This window comes from Schistocerca cancellata, chromosome 11, assembly GCF_023864275.1.
Source record: "Schistocerca cancellata isolate TAMUIC-IGC-003103 chromosome 11, iqSchCanc2.1, whole genome shotgun sequence".
Classification (NCBI taxonomy): domain Eukaryota; kingdom Metazoa; phylum Arthropoda; class Insecta; order Orthoptera; family Acrididae; genus Schistocerca; species Schistocerca cancellata.
Window position 1 is genome coordinate 155,235,476 of NC_064636.1, and position 20,501 is coordinate 155,255,976.

Below are 20,501 nucleotides of genomic sequence, written 5' to 3' on the forward strand. Positions count from 1 at the left end.
CCTATAAACTGGGGGGCTATTTCCTGTTGGGATCCTATGCTGTGTGATATCTGTTGCTGGCAGTGGACCTTCTGCATTAAATAAATCTTGGAACTCAACTAACTGATGTGAGAATACTCTCTTTCAAATTCTGATGGTGGCAGTCGTCAAATACGGGGAGTGAAAGGCTATTAACAATTTGTACACAAAATAGATGGCAGTTATAAGAGTCGAGGGACATGAAAGGGAAGCAGCAGTGGCGAAGGGAGTGAGGCAGGGTTGTAACCTCTCCCTGATGTCATTCAATCTATATATTGAGCAAGCAGTTAAGGAAACAAAAGAAAAATTCGGAGTCGGTATTAAAATCCATGCAGCAGAAATAAAAACTTTGAGGTTCGGCGATGACAGTGTAATTCTGTCAGACACAGCAAAGGACTTGGAAGAGCAGTTGAAAGGAATGGACAGTGTCTTGAAAGGAGGATATAAGAAGAACATCAACAAAAGCAAAACGAGGATAATGGAATGTAGTTGAATTAAGTCGGGTGATGCTGAGGGAATTAGATTAGGAAATTAGACACTTAAAGTAGTAAAGGAGTTATGCTGTTTGGGAAGCAAAATAACAAGAAGAGAATAGAAGATTTAGAAATGTGGTGCTACAGAAGAATGCTGAAGATTAGATGGGTAGGTCACATAATTAATGAGGAGGTATTGAATAGAATTGCGGAGAAGAGGAGTTTGTGGCACAACTTGACTAGAAGAAGGGATCAGTTGGACATGTTCTGAGGCATCAATGGATCGCCAATTTAGCATTGGAAGGCAGTGTGGAGAGCATATAAAATGTAGACTGGCAATGGCAAGGAAAGCGTTTCTGAAGAAGAGAAATTTGTTAACATCGAGTATGGATTTAAGTGTCAGGAAGTCGTTTCTCATAGTATTTGTATGGAGTGTAACAATGTATGGAAGTGAAACATGGACGATACATAGTTTGGACAAGAAGAGAATAGAAGATTTAGAAATGTGGTGCTACAGAAGAATGCTGAAGATTAGATGGGTAGGTCACATAATTAATGAGGAGGTATTGAATAGAATTGCGGAGAAGAGGAGTTTGTGGCACAACTTGACTAGAAGAAGGGATCAGTTGGACATGTTCTGAGGCATCAATGGATCGCCAATTTAGCATTGGAAGGCAGTGTGGAGAGTAAAAATCATAGAGGGAGACCAAGAGATGAATATACTAAGCAGATTCAGAAGGATGTAGGTTGCAGTAGGTACTGGGAGATGAAGCAGCTTGCACAGGCTAGAGTAGCATGGAGAATTGCATCAAATCAGTCTCAGGACTGAAGCCCACAACAACAACAACAACAACAACAACAACTGTCATGTTCTGCCATCTGTTTTTATCACCTAATTTAATTACGACTGGCATGGACCACTTAGGTCCCTCAACAGTCACAAGACTACAGTCCTTTTTCAAAAATTGACTATTGTGAACACCTGTTTCCAGTTCATTACACAAGCTGCCCTGTGTGGTGCACAACATGCCAGTTTTCTTGAGACATCACGATCTTGGAAAGTTGATCATGATTCCCTTTCTAGTTCATCTCCCATCCTTATTGCACCATCTGTTATATTTTAATACATTATAATTATAAATGTAAACAATACTCTCAACTTTAATTATGTTACAGACAATTGAGTCTGGTTTGGCCATTTTCCTAACAGCTTAGCCCTCTACCCTTTCCCATAGCTCACCAAGGAAGTTATCACTACTGAGTAGGCCTACTGTCTCCTTACTTTGACATCCTTGTCCTACATCTAACATCTCCATATTCATGCCAGTTTACAAAATGGACACTTCCAAAATGTGGTTTCATTCTTATTGGATTTTCAGAAAAGTGGGGATAAAAACTCACATATAGAATTAGCACAATTACAGTAAATCATACACATTATCCAACTGTTGACCTAATTCTGCATGTATGGCTCACTGACAATGAAGACAACCTTTTGGCTACCAACTGACAAACCCATAATATAGTCACTGTGCTAATACTGCAATTAGGGACTTAAAAACGCGACCCAGCGTGACTTAATAACTATACACAGGGAACTGTGCAAACTGACTGCTACTCTGGAAGTAACCAAAGCCTTACAGATCTTGTAGTATAACACCCATGCCGCAGTTGCATGTTAACACCCTACTCACTATCATTCAGCCAAGACTGCAATAGAGACTCAGCCCTAACTTAGTGCCAGCTGAAACCTTCCAGCAAACCATAACTAAAATTCAGTTCATGCATCAGTGGAAATGCAAATGATCTACTCCATGTAGGAATCAACCTTGCTGTATTACTGCACTGCTGCTATTGTACAACTGTCATGATCTATAGATGTGTTAAATGTGCAGATATCCCTGCCCATAACTTGCACCAGTTGCAAATTTCAGTATTGTCACCTTCTCTTTCCTTGTCACCTGTGTAGCTGCTTATGAACGTAATGTTTGGCAAATGGACATCCTGTTTGTTTTCAAGGGTTGTGCATCAGACTGTCATGTAGTTCGAGTTTCAACTCTGCATTCATACTAATTATTACAAGCGTCCCACCTTATTACTCTGCACTAGTGTCGTGAATTGTGAAATTGCATTGCTTTTAGAGGAAACTAAAGAATTCCCTTGCTCTTTCACTGTTGTTGCAGTGCACAAATATTTATTTATGCCCACTGGGAACAGATTACCGTATATGGTAGCACAGTAAACTATAGTAGCAGTTCTCTACTGTGACCATACATTTACACTTCCGACTTACCGCGTTTCTCTAAGCATACAATTTTATTCAACGTTCTTATTATGATGTATCACACCCACCATTAGGTTATCTGCTCATTTAACTTACACATTCAACAGCTTTGAACTTTTTCTGCTAATTTGCCTGAAACACGTTTTGTGATGGCACCTAACAGACAGTCTGCCTACGCTACCAAAACAAATCAAAGACTTGCCTTCGGCAAACCACTGACGAATACTAACTTGGGAATATTGCAAGCCTCCACTGACCACAGCAATGCACACTTCACTGAGTGGAGTAAGCTGGAATACCAACATACAGTGGTTGCTCTGGTGTCATCTCTCTTGCAGTCACTGTAGTTGTCCTCAGAATGGTTACATGGATCATATGTAATCAAGGATATTGTGAACTATTCAGATCACCAAAACCAGTGGTGCACGAGCAGCAACTGTTGGGTAATTTTATACTCAGTGAATTTTCGATCCTGGCGCAATTCTGTCATGACTCTCCTTTATGACTAAACATCAGGAGATGGGATGCTAATATGTATTAGTTTGTTTCCATTGTACAATTTTGTCATTTTGCTGATTTTGTAACGTGGGAGAGCATTATATTCCACTTAGTTAAGGACCAAACAAAAGACATAGGATTTAACAATCAATATCAATTAAGTACATGAAATAGGATTTAATAAAACAATGATAGTGTTACAGTTGTCTTAATCAGATTAGTTTATTATGGATATATAATCAGGCTTGTGATGTATCCTTCAATAACCTCGTAATTTTAACTTAACCTCCTTTTGTATTGAAATACACAGCCAGGCTTCGCTGATGCACCCCTTTGATGCAGAGTTACAGTCTTTCATGAACTGCAAGGCCAGACCATCAGAACTGGGAACAACATTCGGTGGCCCCAATGCTGTCATTGCCGACCACAATACTCCACCACCACCCACAGGCATCGTCATTGCAGCAGCCTAGCCACTGCCCAGCTGATGCATCTTGACAGCCCTCATGCTGTCCCTGCTGGCTCACAATGTGGTCAACACATGTGTTACCTCTGCACTACCACACCACTGTACCAGTACATCATCTCAGTTGGCTGCATATATTTCTACAATAGCAAAATCGGGCAAATCGAACTCAAAATTATTGTGCTATTACCTGTAACTTCTTAAATACTTTTGAGTTTTCTATTCCTGTCCACATTTCTTACTACATTTTGGAAATTATTTGTTTGCCCTATTATAACCTTGCATCCCTTAGCAAGAGCCACCCATCCAAAGGTCCATTTTCAACCATTAAACCACTACTTTTGCAATTTTGAAGTAATTAGACTGCTGCTATGCAGGGGAAGTGAAGTGTGCATGGTGGACTAACAGACGGAGTGGGAAAAGCTTTATGAAATATGTTTCACTGCAGAGCTGTGGCTAGGCAGGGGATGGTTCTGTACCAGTTACCACTGTATATGCCTTTTTCCAATTCATACCATTCTGACAGTGAGGATGCTGACAGGGTGACACTTCCAAGAAGCATCGCTAGTGAGGAAAAGCTTCTAGAAACCCATCCAGCAACCATTCAGACACCTTTTAATGGTCACACAGGGTCATAGAGCATAGCCAGGTTCAATTTGGCTCACTCTTGGCAACCAGCTTTCAGTCTGATCAGATGTGCCCTTCCATCCCATTCTCCAGCAGAGCCTTAGAGGTAGAGTTCTGATGAAAACACCAGTGAGTTGTTTTAAAGCATTCTCTATTGTTGTCCTTTTAAACAATATGCTTGATTGCCATGTGTTCCTGAATCAACATCCTACAATTGGATTGTCCTTGACAATTCTTTGGTAACAGTTTATTCTGTCATGATTAGCTTAGGTTATGATTTTATTAGTTACAGTTACACTCTTTAATTTATGGGTATCTACAGTGTTTATGTAGACTCAGTTCTTTGGGTGGTTTACCACACAACCACTGAGTATGTTTATTTTCTGCTTACATCTCTTGTACAGAGAAAAGCTACATGACCCATATTTAGCGGACACATATAGATGTTCAGTCCATATTGTGTACCTTTTTTAACATGTTACTACAAATCTTACTGTTTACTTAGAGATACATAATATGTATAGTCGCCACATTTGGTACTATATTTTCGGATTAGTCTGAATAAAAGGCTATTGCCAAGAAACCTGGTTTTTCTTTGCTTGTATTGGAAAATAATATTTAATAAAATGTGTGTGGATGTCCTATCACGTTGTTGTTGTTGTTGTTGTTTTCAGTGCTGAGACTAGTTTGATGCAGCTACTCTGCCTGTGTAAGCCTCTTCATCTCCCAGCACCTACTGCAACCTACATCCTTCTGAATCTGCTTAGTGTACTCATCTCTTGGTCTCCCTCTACAATTTTCTCTCTCCTCACCGCCCTCCAGTACTAAATTGGTGATCCCTTGATGCCTCAGAACACGTCCAACTGATCCCGTCTAGTCAAGTTGTGCCACAAACTCTTCTTCTCCGCAATTCTATTCAATACCTCCTCATGAGTTATGTGATCTAATCATCAGCATTCTTCTGCAGCACCACATTTCGAAAGCTTCTATTCTCTTCTTGTCAAAAGTATTATCTTCCATGTTTCACTTCCATACATGGCTACACTCCATACAAATACTTTCAGAAAAGACTTCCTGACACTTAAATCCATACTCGATGTTAACAAATTTCTCTTCTTCAGAAACACTTTCCTTGCCATTGCCAGTCTACATTTTATATGCTCTCTACTTTGACCATCATCAGTTATTTTGCTCCCCTAATAGCAAAACTCCTTTACTATTTTAAGTGTCTCATTTCCTAATCTAATTTCCTCAGCATCGCCTGACTTAATTCGACTACATTCCATTATCCTCGTTTTGCTTTTGTTGATGTTCATCTTATATCCTCCTTTCAAGACACTGTCCGTTCCTTTCAACTGCTCTTACACGTCCTTTGCTGTGTCTGACAGAATTACAATGTCATCGGCGAACCTCAAAGTTTTTATTTCTGCTGCATGGATTTTAATACAGACTCCGAATTTTTCTTTTGTTTCCTTAACTGCTTGCTCAATATACAGATTGAATGACATCAGGGAGAGGTTACAACCCTGCCTCACTCCCTTCGCCACTGCTGCTTCCCTTTCATGTCCCTCGACTCTTGTAACTGCCATCTGGTTTCTGTACAAATTGTAAATAGCCTTTCACTCCCCTTATTTGACGACTGCCACCTTCAGAATTTGAGAGAGAGTATTCCAGTCAACATTGTCAAAATCTTTCTCTAAGTCTACAAACCCTAGAAACGGAAGTTTGCCTTTCTTTAATCTATTTTCTAAGGAAAGTCGTAGGGTCAGTATTGCCTCATGTGTTCCAATATTTCTATGGAATCCTAACTGATCATCCCCTAGGTCAGCTTTTACCAGTGTTTCCATTCGTCTATAAAGAATTTGCGTTAGTATTTTGCAGCTGTGACTTATTAAACTGATAGTTGGGTAATTTTCACACCTGTCAACACCTGCTTTCTTTGGGATTGGAATAATTATATTTTTCTTGAAGTCTGAGGGTATTTCGCCTTGCTCAACAGATGGTACAATTTTGTCAGGACTGCCTCTCCCAAGGCCGTCAGTAGTTCTAATAGAATGTTGTCTACTCCTGGGGTCTTGTTTCGAATCAGGTCTTTCAGTGCTTTGTCGAACTCTTCCTACAGTATCGTATCTCCCATTTCATCTTCATCTACATCCTCTTCCACAATATTGTCCTTAAGTACATCGCCATTGTATAGACCCTCTATATACTCCTTCCACTGTTCTGCCTTCCCTTCTTTGCTTAGCACTGGTTTTCCATCTAAGCTCCTGATATTTATACAAGTGGTTCTCTTTTCTCCAAAGGTCTCTTTACTTTTCCTGTGGACAGTATCTACCTTACCCCTAGTGAGATAAGCCTCTACATCGTTACATTTGTCCTCTAGCCATTTTGCACTTCCTGTCGATCTTATTTATGAGACGTTTGCATTCCTTTTTGCCTGCTTCATTTACTGCATTTTTATATTTTCTCCTTTCATCAACAGAATTCAATATTTCTTCTGTTATCCGAGGATTTCTACTAGCCCTCGTCTTTTTTCCTACTTGATCCTCGGCTGCATTTACTACTTATCCCTCAGAGCTACCCATTCTTCTTCTACTGTATTTCTTTCCCCCATTCCTGTCAATTGTTCCCTTATGCTCTGTACAACCTCTGGTTCTTTCAGTTTATCCAGGTCCCATATCCTCAAATTCCCGCCTTTTTGCAGCCTCTTCAGTTTTAAAATACAGTCCATAGCCAATAGATTGTGGTATGAGTCCACATCTGCCCTGGGAAAAGTCTTACAATTTAAAACCTGGTTCCTAAATCTCTGTGTTACCATCATATAGTCTATCTGATACTTTTGATTATCTCCAAGCTTCTTCCATGTATACAACCTTCTTTCGTGGTTCTTGAACAAAGTGTTAGCTATGATTAAGTTATGCTCTGTGCATAATTCTACCAGGTGCCCTCCTCTTTCATTTCTTACCTCCAATTCATATTCAAGTACTACGTTTCCTCCTAATCCTTTTCCTACTCTCGAATTCCAGTCACCCATGACTATTAAATTTTCGCCTCCCTTCACTACCTGAATAATTTCTTTTACCTCATCATACATTTCATCAACTTCTTCGTCATCTGCAGAGCTAGTTGGCATATAAACCTGTACTACTCTAGTAGGCATGGTGTTTGTGTCTATCTTGGCCACAATAAATGTGTTCACTATGCTGTTTGTAGTAGCTTACCCACACTCCTATTTTTTATTCATTATTAAACCTACTCCTGCATTACCTCTATTTGATTTTGTATTTATAACCCTGTAGTCACATGACCATAAGTCTTGTTCCTCCTGCCACCAAACTTCACTAATTCCCACTATATCTAACTTTAACCTATCCATTTCCCTTTTTAAATTTTCTAACCTACCTGCCCAATTAAGGGATCTGACATTCCATGCTCCGACCTGTAGAACGCCAGTTTTCTTTCTCCTGAAAACGACATCCTCTCGAGTAGTCCCTGCCTGGACGTACAACTACAGGACTATTTTACCTCCGGAATATTTCACTGAAGAGGACGCCATCATCATTTAACCATACAGTAAAGCTGAATGCCCCCAGGAAAAATTATGGCTGAAGCTTCCTCTTCTTTTCAGCCATTCCCAGTACCAGCACAGCAAGACCATTTTGGTTAGTGTTACAAGGCCAGATCAGTCAATCATCCAGACTGTGGCCCCTGCAACTACTGAAAAGGCTGCTGCTCCTCTTCAGGAACCACACATTTGTCTGGCCTCTTAACAGATACGCCTCTGTTGTGGTTACACCTATGGTACAGCTATCTGTATCGGTGAGGCATGCAAGCCTCCCCACCAAAGGCAAGGTCCATGGTATCATGAGAAAGATGGAGTAAATGAAATCACATCACAACAAAGTGTCATAGCTAAAGTGTAACAAAACAGAACAGTGCCAATCACTTAATTGTAACTATCCCCAGTTATTACGCAGATGATGGGACATACTAAAGCACTTTTACCAATAACAAATAGGTAGGGAATCAAAAATAAAAACAATCGTTCTGAAATTAAAAATGAAGCATAAGTACAGATTTCCTAAAACGTCATGTTTATTTACACAAATTAAGAAAAATATTTAGAATGGAAACATCTTTGAATATAACACAAGACATTTACTACTCATGTCCACAGCTCTCCCATGTGTTGTTCTTGTGTATACAAATACATGGAATCAAACTGTAACACCTAATGTTTGTTTTCCAATTTCAATTTGTGTATAACTTACACAGTATTACATGCTGAACAAATAATTAGGAGCTTTGGTGCATAACACTTATCTACTTTATCTCTTAATCAAGTACAGAGCTTTGTGAAACAAAAAAATTTCACAAAAAATATAGCTATTGTGCAGTGGTGTAAATGGTAACCAAACAATGATTTTGTTAGACTACACATTCTCACATCTGACCAGTTTACATGAAGATGTACTGATGAGCAAAAATGTCATGAACACTACAAGTGGGGAGAATGAATGCCATGTTGTAGACACATGATGCAGTAAGCAGGTTACAAGTATAGCAGATCAGATATTAAGAAGGAATTGTTCCACCAATTAGATGGGTTGCAAACATGTAAATCCAATGACATAAGTAACATTAGCAAAGGGCAGGTTAAGGTGGCGTTGCAGTTGGGAACTAGCACCTCAAAAGTGGCTGAAAGGTCATAAATCCATAACCTTATAAATAGATTTATACTTATATACTTCATCACAAATCATGGAGATCAGAAGCTTACCTGTTCTGTAAAGCTGGACATGTGGCAATGTGTGGCATATCTACCAATTCACCAAACTGTTCAATTGCAACTGCAGTGGGCAAGGGATCATTGAGGCTGGACTGAAGGTCAATGCTAATGTCAACTGTCAGGATGTGTGACATTTACTGTTACACCAGGTCAATTGCCACATCCAGATATGCAGTCAACTAGGTGAATGGCACCAGATGGGGGGCACATTATGATATGGGCTACTTTGGGACATCTGGTAATAATTTAATGCAACATGACAGTTGCAGACTATGTGATCTTTATTGGAACTACAAGGATTCCTTCATGACTGATGTGCTCTCCCACAGTGAAGGCAGCTTTCAGCAGGATAACTGTCCGTGTCATGTGCAGAACGACTCCACAGTGGCCTGAGTAGCATGGTAACTAACACTGATGTCTCGACCACACCATTTAGCTGATTTGAATATGTGGAATACAACTGGTGCAATATACATCCAGAGACATGAAAACAATGTGTCAAGTCCATATCATGTAGAACTGTCGATGTATTGTGTTCCAAATGTGGACAAACATGCTAGTAAGCAGGTTGCTATATTTCTTGTTAAGTTTACTAATGCAGGATTAGTAACAACAGAACATAAATGTACACACTATTAATAATATATATACCAAATCACTTGATAAAACATACCTGAGTAAAATAATTGCCATAATTATGTTTCTCCAGTGGTGAGTTTACTAGCCTGAGTGAAAGAAATGCTATAAATACATTCTTGCTCTCGCTCTTTCTAAAATGCAGAGCTACAAGTACTACATTTCGTATAACAAGCAGGAAGTCATCACATTTTCTTGGCCTTCTACTGAATATTGCATGGTCCTTATGATTACTGAAGAAGGTAAGGATTTATCACAATTCACAATCTTTTTGTCTCAATATTGACTGGGAAAGCTGTAGTGTTAATGACAAAAACACATTTGATTCATGTTTCAGGAGTATTTACTAATAGAATTTCTTGACATCTCAACCTGCTGATATGGATTTTTATATTGTCACATTATCTGTTACCACTCTATAGTACGTATCATAGCACACTTTTTTTTCTAACACATTTTAATGTTATTTCACAGGCATTACAATTTATTGTCCCCCTGTTACATCCATTATTTTACAGGCCTTGAGGGCACAAACCAGGAAAACCTATTTGCGTAAACTAACACTTACTTGTATTTTCTTTCTTATGTGAAGTAATGCATGTGTCTTGGGAGTACCCAATTAAGTGAAACTTTTGGCACAGATACCACATTTGTGATGTCCCCTTCCAATGTGTTCTAATGCATGTGTCTTGAGACTGCCTCCCTGAGCAAAACATTTCCCACACATCTCACATTTGTGAGGTTTCTTTCCAGTGTGAATTAATAAATGTTTCTTGAGATTGCTTGACGTAACAAAAGATTTCCCACAAATTTCACATTTGTGAGGTTTCTTTCCAGTGTGAATTAATCCATGTATCTTGAGACCACCTGCCATAACAAAAAATTTCCCACAAATCTCACATTTGTGCGGTTTCTTTCCAGTGTGAATTAACCAATGTGTCTTGAGATTGCCTGCCCTAGTAAAAGATTTCCCACAAGTCTCACATTTGTGAGGTTTATTTCCAGTGTGAATTACAGAGTGTACCTTAAGATGGCATAACCTAATAAAAGATTTCCCACAAATCTCACATTTGTGGGGTTTTTCTCCAGTGTGAATTAATGTGTGTCTTTTGAGACCGCCTACTCCAGCAAAAGATTTCCCACAAATCTCGCATATCTTAGGTTTCTTTCCAGTGTGAATTAATTCGTGTGTCTTGAGCTGGTGTGACAAAGTAAAACATCTCCCACAAAACTCACATTTGTGAGGTTTCTGTCCAGTGTGAATTAATAAATGTAACTTGAGATTGCCTGCCTGAACAAAAGATTTCCCACACAGCTCACATTTGTGAGGTTTCTTTCCAGTGTGAATTAATCCATGTAATTTGAGATCGCCTGACCTAACAAAAGATTTCCCACAAATCTCACATTTGTGAGGTTTCTTTCCAGTGTGAATTAATCCGTGTATCTTGAGATCGCCTGACCTAGCAAATGATTTCCCACAAATATCGCATTTGTGTGGTTTCTTTCCAGTGTGAATTAATGTATGTTTCTTGAGATAGCATAACACAGTAAAAGATTTCCCACAAAACTCACATTTGTGAGGTTTCTGTCCAGTGTGAATTAATAAGTGTAACTTGAGATTGCTTGCCCGAGCAAAAGATTTCCCACACTGCTCACATTTTTGAGGTTTCTGTCCAGTGTGAATTAAGAAGTGTAACTTGAGATTGCCTGCCCGAGCAAAAGATTTCCCACACTGCTCACATTTTTGAGGTTTCTTTCCAGTGTGAATTAATCCATGTCTCTTGAGATCGTCTGACCTAACAAAGGATTTCCCACAAATCTCACATTTGTGAGGTTTCTTTTCAGCGTGAATTAATTCATGTCTCTTGAGATTGTGAGACGAAGAAAAACACCTCCCACAAATATCACATTTATGAGGTTTCTTTCCACTGTGAATTAATGTTTGTGTATTGACATGACTTGACTGAGCAAACGATTCCCCACGAATCTCACATTTGTGGGGTTTCTTTCCAATGTGAATTAGTTTCTCTCTCTTGAGATGATGTGACCTACCAAACAAGTTGCCACAAATACCATATTTGTCAGTTCTGTTTGCAGTAATTAGATCAGCCTGGGCACTGAAATTAACAGCTGTAGATAAATTTCCATAATCAACTGTTTTCTCTGCATCATTTGTCATGTGTGTGTTATACATGTCATTAGAAGACTTCTTTGAAGCTTTCCAAGTTTCCTTACATGAAGACTGCTCATTGTGTTGTGTAGCAGAAACTTCTGGCAAACTATCCAAGAAGATACTGCTTTGATGCTCATCAATATAGCCATATTTTTCATGGTTGCCAGCAATTAAGACATGATATTTCTCACTCATTCTTAAATGTTTTTTCAAACTAACATTACTGTGAAATACCTCACCACACCACTTGCAAACATACAAAGGTGGTTGTGTGCCATCAATGTGCATAAACACATGCATTATGAGTCTGTATTTTGAAGGAAAGCTCTGTTGGCAGGAATTACAGCTATATACATGAAATTCCTTTTCCCTCATACTACAGTCATATCTGGTGGCAACTGAGCATTCCTCATCAACAGTCACATCTTCTGTACAGGTACCAAACTTGTGTGTTGACTTCTCCATGTCTATCACAAACTCATCCTGTCTATGGTGACATGTTTCTTCACATGATACTTCACACCTCCCACCAGTACTCTGAGTCAATCTGAAGAGTGAGGAGCAGAATGTTACATAATGATATATATACAACAAAGAAACAATATTTGAGTGTCCATAAATACAGTACTATAGGCCAGAGGTCACAAAAGTGGATATGAAATTACATATTTAGTAACTAGTGATTTAAAATTATAAAGTTCAACCAGAAGGAAAGAACTGATAAGGTAAAAGTGGTTTAAACGAAAATAACCAGAACCAATTCAATTACGATTAATCTGAGTAACTGCCAACTTGATTTGAAATTTGAGATCAGATTAAAATAATTTCACGCATTACAATCTTTTTAAAATACAGTGCTACAAGTTAATGGTCTACACCAATTTATTAAATGTATCAAAAAATGTATCAGTTACATGTTATTATTCAATATTCGTAAGTTCAAGGCATTTCAGATTCAATTAAGAGAAATAATTTTTAATTGTTCCTTTTCCATTATCTCAGCTCTGTAAGTGCCTTTTCTTTGTTTTGCAGTATCACCTGTGGAAATGATAAATTTATTTCACCTAGTAAAGAGATTTTTTTGTTTGATTCCCAATGAGTCAAGAACTAGTGCAAGCTTCAATATTTTGATTAGGTATCTAGTATGGATGTTAATTGGGTGGATAAAGACTGTTCATGTACAAGAATCAATGTCACAGCAACCAAGGGAAAAAAAATTTGCAAACTGATAAATTAATGTGAATGGCACACTTGAAGATGGTTTTAATCTGAGACTGTTTTTGGCACTAAAATTTATATGAAGCTTTGCACAAATGGAAATACCGTCTGAAAGGATGGAAATGGTTGTAAATTTTCCAGTACATTAGCAGTGAGCATTTTTGAAAATTTTTACGTCTTCCCAAAATCTGGTCACCTGCCACTGCAGAGCACCATTGACTGAAGGACACACACATAAATGGCCACTTCATCACCCATTAGACACTGCTGGCACATATTGAGTGGCAGTTATAACAGTTGATGCATGAGATACCCCGCAGTATCTGGGTCCCATTATTCCACCTGCAGATAACCCTTTCCCACAGATCAGAACTGTGATGCCTTTCAGGTCTGCAGTATGTGCAGCATGTTGGAAATGAAATATTACAAACTACTGAAGGTGTGTATGCTCCAGTGTTTTCTTTTGTTCTGACTGTAACTTTCGAATTTTTTGCATTGTGTTGGGTATATACTTTTGTTTGACCTTGTTCTGGTAAATTTCGAGTGTTTCTAAACTCGTAATTGGGACCACACGATTTTATAACGTAACTTCTATCATGGTGTGTGTCAGATTCTAGAAGTTGACAACTGAATCACTAAATATTGTAATTTCTTTTTAACTCAATTAGATACAACATAGGAAAGTGAAGTAACTGAATATTAATAATAAAGAAAGAAATCGAAAAAATATGCAAGTAAGATTTCAAAGAAATACCTTTCTGTGTCTCACAGTACTAGAAATAAAACTTCCAATTAAAATTTTATGCTATGCCAGTCAACCGTAAACAAACCAGTATAAGAAAGAGAATCTGGTGGAATGTTTAACAATAAATAAATTTCGACGTTAATTATGTATTAATTATTTTGAGACCTCCATGTAAGCACTGTGTAGGTACTGCGTACTTGTCAAATCTTTAATCTTTACTGCGTAACAATTTTTGTGGCAGGTATAATCATAAACTATTCATGCAGTGTTGATTGAAGTGCACATATATTTTATCAACATACTACAGCCTGGTCAGTAACACTGATAATGGTTTACACTACATATGTTAAAAATTTTGTGAGTATAGCTCTTAGCTCTACTTTATTTGTTCGTTGTCTCGATTCTCAAACCAAAGAGCTGTCATTATGAACAAAAACCCTTTACTAAATTCTGTCTATCCAGCAGGTACCCCTCTATCCAACTACTAGTCAGGTCGGGGGACTAATAGGACTTTGCTGTCTTTATTCGGTCTTTCTGCCGAAACTGGTTGCAAAGTGCCATTGCATATATAGGCTAGTATTACGATGTGGTTGCCACTCCCAAAGACTCCCCCCTCCCAACCCCCAGGACAGAATTAGTGCACTGCAACTGTCTGTGTCCTGTGTAATCCACGGGAAAGTGTGAATGTCTGCAAATTTTTGTAACCTGTCTAACTGATGTGGAACGTGGGGACCAGCCCAGTATTCACCTAGTGGGATGTGGAGAACTGCCAAAAACAACATCCAGGATGGCCGGCACACCAGCCCTTCATAGTTAATCTGACAGGCAGATTCGATCTGGGTTCACCACACCGACCTGAATCCAGGAAGCAGTGCATTAGTGGTCTCGGCTACACTGGCAGGTCATTCCTTACATTACTGTGAATATATTACATCTAGTTTCACTTATTGAGGAAAGATTGTCAATGCATTTGATGCCAAACTTGGAGATGGCTGTGAATACAAGCAAGCCTATTAAAGCTTTTATCTCAAAATCATCATCATGCCGAGAAGGTATGTTCTTTTGAACATTTTAATATTATCAACATTCTGTTTCATCACTGTTGAATCTCATGTAAAACACCTTGAGGGAAAAGTACACCTGATTTCTTGTTCAATGTCTCAAGTTCTACCCAACGCTTCACCACTAAGTCACAGGGCAGGAATCTGCAAAGCAATGTTATATTGTCTAGCACAAACATTGCTTAGGTTGTGCATTTGTCCATTTGAAAGAGTTTCCCCTACCATAAAAGCAGGAATCATGTTGACATGACTATGTCCTTTGTTATCATAATCATTTCCATCACCACCACCACCCAGACCCTCTTCTGAATTTGTATCACCAATTTCCATTGTGTAATCTCGATGAATATTACTGTCAACCAGAACATAATCATTTATCCGAAATATACGTTGAAGTACGGTTCTCTTACTCTCAGAAATCATGGATGATGATGTTTGGTTTGTGGAGCACTCAACTGCACAGTCATCAGTACCTGTAAAAAGTCCACATTTTTACACATTCTATTTTCTTACACAGTCAAATGTAGCCAGTCACAGATGATGATGATGATGATGATGAAATGAAAACAATGCAAACACCTGGTCACCAGGCAGAGAAAGTCACCAACCCGACAAGGAATCAATCCCAGAACCCAATGATCTAGAAGCAGCAATGCTACTAGACCACAAGCTGCAGACAGAACTCATGGAGAATAATACGTCCGTTCAGGCTAGTTTGAATGGTTAGAGACACGTGGCACACACTGCATATTGTAAAAGACAGTGACAGTAGGCATCATAGTTATTACACTGTAATAACAACAATAAACACAAGCTGTTGATGAAAATCCCTGCTGAGTATCAATCATGGAATGAGTGTAGTATATTTGCAAGACATCATAGCAACTTTATTATGAATCTACTGAGAAAAAATTGTCTGAGCAGCACCATGTTTTCATGACAAGATGTCAATACAAGGCATTTCAAGTGATTATAATTAAACTGACAGTGTTGTGGGTTCCACACTTTGCAGGAGGCTGTAACATTGTAGGCTGTTCATTAACTAATGTCCTCACCAAGTATGCTGAAAAATAATTTTTCACTTTCCGCCACCAGGTCAAAATATGGCGCTATAAGCAGTGAAAATGAGGTATCAGTGCAGGAAAAGAGGAGAAACGATCAGACCAATGATAATGGTGGTTCTAATAACGTTTATTAGGATATGATCAGATGTTACATGTTCAAAATGGTCTAATGACTCTGCAACATGCTGATCCGTGACATGACATGTTTAACAGTTGCCTACAGCATATCCAGTGTAATAAGATTGACTGTCATCATATGATATCCTTCTGATCATGTATATCTGGATACATCCACAATAAATCTTTCACATATCCCAACATCCACATGTTGCATGACTTTAGGTCAGGGGATCTCGAAGGCCACATATCTTTCAACTACCTAGATATAATGCGGATGATAACGAAGGTTTCATGAAACCAATCATTCACTCAACAACTGACATATCATGCTACCCCATCTCACATCAAAAGAATGTCGCAGACACTGTTGTGTTCTTGAAATGCTGGAATCACGTAACATAACAAAGTCCTTATAAAGTTCAGATGTCACTGTACACCTAAGAGCTGCATGACATGATATTATCTCCAAAGAACACTGACTCAGAATGAAGGGGCTTGTGAAATCACACCACACTGTCACATAAACTGATCGCAGTGGGTGTTCCGGCACAAGATTAGGGAGGACAACCCCATATGTGACAGTTCTGTGCATTCACAGCCACATGCAGAGTAAAATATGCCTTGTCCATCCAAAGAATATTCCCCAGCCAACAGTCACTCATTACCATGCATGCCAAAAATGAAAGCAAAGTCACAGTGTTGTAGCCCATCTTGGGGCTTCTATAGCAGCACATTCTGAGCCTTGTAGAGGTGCGTGTGTGTGTGTGTGTGTGTGTGTGTGTGTGTGTGTGTGTGTGTGTGTGTGTGTGTGTGTGTGTATGTGTGTGTGTGTGTGAGAGAGAGAGAGAGAGAGAGAGAGAGAGAGAGAAGAGAGAGAGATCCTATGACCACTATAGCACTTACTACAGAATTTGAGGCATCTGCTTTATGGTCAGCTGTAGCTAAATGCAACTTCACCAACTGATATTGGAATCTGCTGCAAGACTCAATTCACCTATTTCTTCAAATATCTTGATTGTGTTCAACACATTTATTGACATGGGGCCTCTTCTCAGCCATTTATTTCAGTAATATTCCTCCAACGCAGTGCCACTGTTCTGATAAAACAACTGTACCACCAGTGCATGGCGTTTCTTGTCAATAGCCACCTCATTTCATATGGAAGGCTTAAACATTCTTAACTAGGGTGTATACTTGGACAAGAAAAAGTTAGAAACGCGTTTTCTAGGGTGAATAACTTTTTACTGGGTAGGAAGTACATTTTTCCACGTCAAAGGATGGTATCATTTCCCTAGGAGCTGTAAACCTCATCAATCTTGTGAATGGTTATGGATTTATAAACCTGTGTAGAACTTTGTGGCAGTTTAGGAATCTCAACCTAGCAAAATCAAAGCGTTTTTGAAATATCTTCGATGCATGGAAACATGTACATTACAAACTTTCATATCACGAAAGTACGAACACGAAATCCTCCAATTACATCACAGTAGCTTCCAAAGCACTGAAATCAAGATTGTGACGTGCTTTTGTCAGCCAAGCATAGCTCATGTCACGATCTCACCATAGATGACAGCAAATATTCAGTGCATAGGAAACGATATAGTCAGCCAATGACAACATGAATGTTAAGCCATGCAAACACACAAACAGAAGAAGTTAATGGTTTAAATTAATATACATCAGTACAACTACATATATAATATTGACTTCCGAAAAGTTTTTGTTGTTTTTCCGAGGGTGTGATTAGGCTGGACTCTAAGAGCATATGCTTCAATTCTAGCAGATTTATATTTCTATATTTATTATAAATTTCACTAATGTGCACTGGACATTTCGTGGGTTACGTGGCTGAATACATGTTCTGTAGAGCACTTTGACTTTTCCCATAGTGAAGCCAGTTACATGTGAAATCGAGAACTTACGTCGTCGCTCTTGTTTTTGAAAGGCAACTATACTTTCTGCCAGTATTACTGCTTAATCTGTAATCAATGAAAGGACTATAATAATTATGAAAGACTAAACCAGAAACTAGGTCATTTTTTGTGTGTCTTATCTTTTCAAGATATATGATACGCTAGTGTGCCGCAAACATTTAAAATTATGGCATAAATGGCTGGTCTTATGGGCCCAAAATTTTTACACATGACTGGTCCTAAGCGTTAAGTCTTGAAGGAAAATATAATGCTCCATAATTTAAGAAATTCATCACACATTCTGACACGCATCATCATCTTGCATAAAAGGAAATTTATTTTGAAAGGAACACCTCTGAAACCAACATTCGCGATATTCCTGTTACAAATGTAACGAGTTGTGACGTTACTCATCAAAATAGGTCCAGGAATGAGACATACTGAAAGCAGTTTGTTGTTACAAAATATTGCAGAATTTTTAACATTGCTGTCGGCGGATGCCTGTATGTGCACTCGTTTTGTTGTTTTGAATGGCGCATTTTCTTTGCAACAAAAGATTTATTTCGCTGATGTTCCCTCGTTTATGTTTTATTGCTGCAGTATTATTCTGCAGTGGCGGGCTAAACTAAAATATTTTATTAGTGGATCAGTTCTTAGCCATCAGAATTACAAAAATTAAACTGAAAAATAAAGTAATAAAAAAATTACTGGATCTGAGCAGGTCCGAGTTCTTTTTGTGTGGCTATATTAAAGACAAGATGAACAGCAGTAACCCCAAAACCATTGTTGAGCTGAAAACTGACACTCCGGTGGTCATCGACGACATTGATGTTCCTACACTTCAGTGAGTATTGCAGAATTTTGCTATTTGACTGTGCCACATCATCGACAATGATGGCAGGCATATCGAACATGTCATGCCCTAAATCCGGATTTCTGTAGTTAAGTTTACATGTTGAATAAAGTGTGTCAACGCTGTAGTTGGTAACTAATTTACCATTTATTATATAGTTCAATAATTTTAACCTTGTATGTTTGCTAGGTGACAGATTGGGCACTGGGATGCATATCCATCACTGCAACCTGTGTTTTGACTGAGCAATTCAATTACATGTCTTGGTGTGGTTTTCTGCCCAAGTTAAGAGTGAGGTTATTATTTCCTTTGTCATAATTCATAGAAAGTTGAAATCACTGTGAATGTTTATCATCCTTTCCCCCCCAGTCACCCTCTCTCTTTCACTTCTCGTTCTTTCATGTAAACAATTTGTGGTAAAAAGAAAAATTAAGGGACTACTGATTGAAGCTTTCTGCTTTTGGTGAATTTCTTTACTGCTTTACTGGAGAGTGTACATCACCCATGTACACATACTTTAGAACCATATACTCTAAATGTCTAAGTAGTGTACAGTCCTTGCTTGGTTTCATATTACACTACATTACATTAATACGTGTTCCACATACCATGCAATGTGGAACTTGTGAGTTTAAGTCTACATTTCTTTATACAATGAATTGTTTTTAACAATTACTATTTCATATTTAAAAATTCATCTACTGAGTAGACAATGTTGTCATTCATAAATTCTTGATTTGTTTTTAGATGCTTGTTAGCTATCTGTCAGACTGTTAATGGTACCTGGTAAATGATCAAACAATTTTGCAGCAGCACAATTCATCTCTATCTGTGCCAAAGTCAGATTTAGCCCACTGCACTTTGCTGTTACTTTTGAACTGTGATTTGTCATTAATAACATATTCTGTAAGTGAACATACGTACTGTGAATGTACTGTGGATATTTCCAGTTTCTTAAAAAAGTGTCTACGAGGTGATCTTGTGTGTTCTCCAGCTATTATTCTGATTATACGCTTTTGTGCAATGATTACTTTTTCTCTTAATGATGAGTTAATTTACAGATATGTTTGTCACCAAAATTTGCTATAACCCTAATAGTGTAAGATGTTGAACTGAAATGTTTCATAAATTGATTGATGTGCTTCTCCAAATTAATTTCTCATCAATACACACTCCCAGAAATTTCGAATATCCTGCTTAGCAACAGATTTCTGTTCAAAATGTACATTTATCAATGGTACTATGCCATTTACTGCACAGTACAATATATACTGTTTACTCAGGATTTATTGTGAGACAATCTGCAGGCAACCACTTAATTCCCTGAAAGACACAATTCACAATTTCCTCAGCTAATTATTGTTTCTTGGGTGTGATTACTGTACCATCAGAAAGAGAACTAGCTTTGCATTTTCATGAATGTAGAGTGCCAAGTCATTAACATGTATTATGAAAAATATGGGGAATAGAACTGAACACTGTGGAACACCATTCTTGACACGTCTCCATTTAGAGTACTGCTGCCTTTAGCACACTATCTCTACTGTTAATTTCAACCTTCTG

At 38.3% G+C, this 20,501-nt stretch overlaps 1 protein-coding gene across 5 annotated transcripts in view; it reads right to left on the reverse strand.

The window, feature by feature from the left end:
• Positions 1-8,535: 8,535 nt before the first annotated feature.
• Positions 8,536-20,501, reverse strand: part of LOC126108889 (zinc finger protein 729-like) — a 114,798-nt gene continuing 102,832 nt past the window's right edge. For 3 of the 5 annotated variants that reach the window (XM_049914251.1, XM_049914253.1, XM_049914252.1), the window contains one exon: positions 8,536-12,511. In XM_049914251.1, the coding sequence (XP_049770208.1) occupies positions 10,411-12,511 (2,101 nt within the window). In that variant the 3' untranslated portion in view covers positions 8,536-10,410. Of the gene's footprint in view, positions 12,512-15,067; positions 15,462-20,501 lie in introns of those variants that run through there. The other 2 variants (XM_049914256.1, XM_049914254.1) reach the window with 2 other exon arrangements.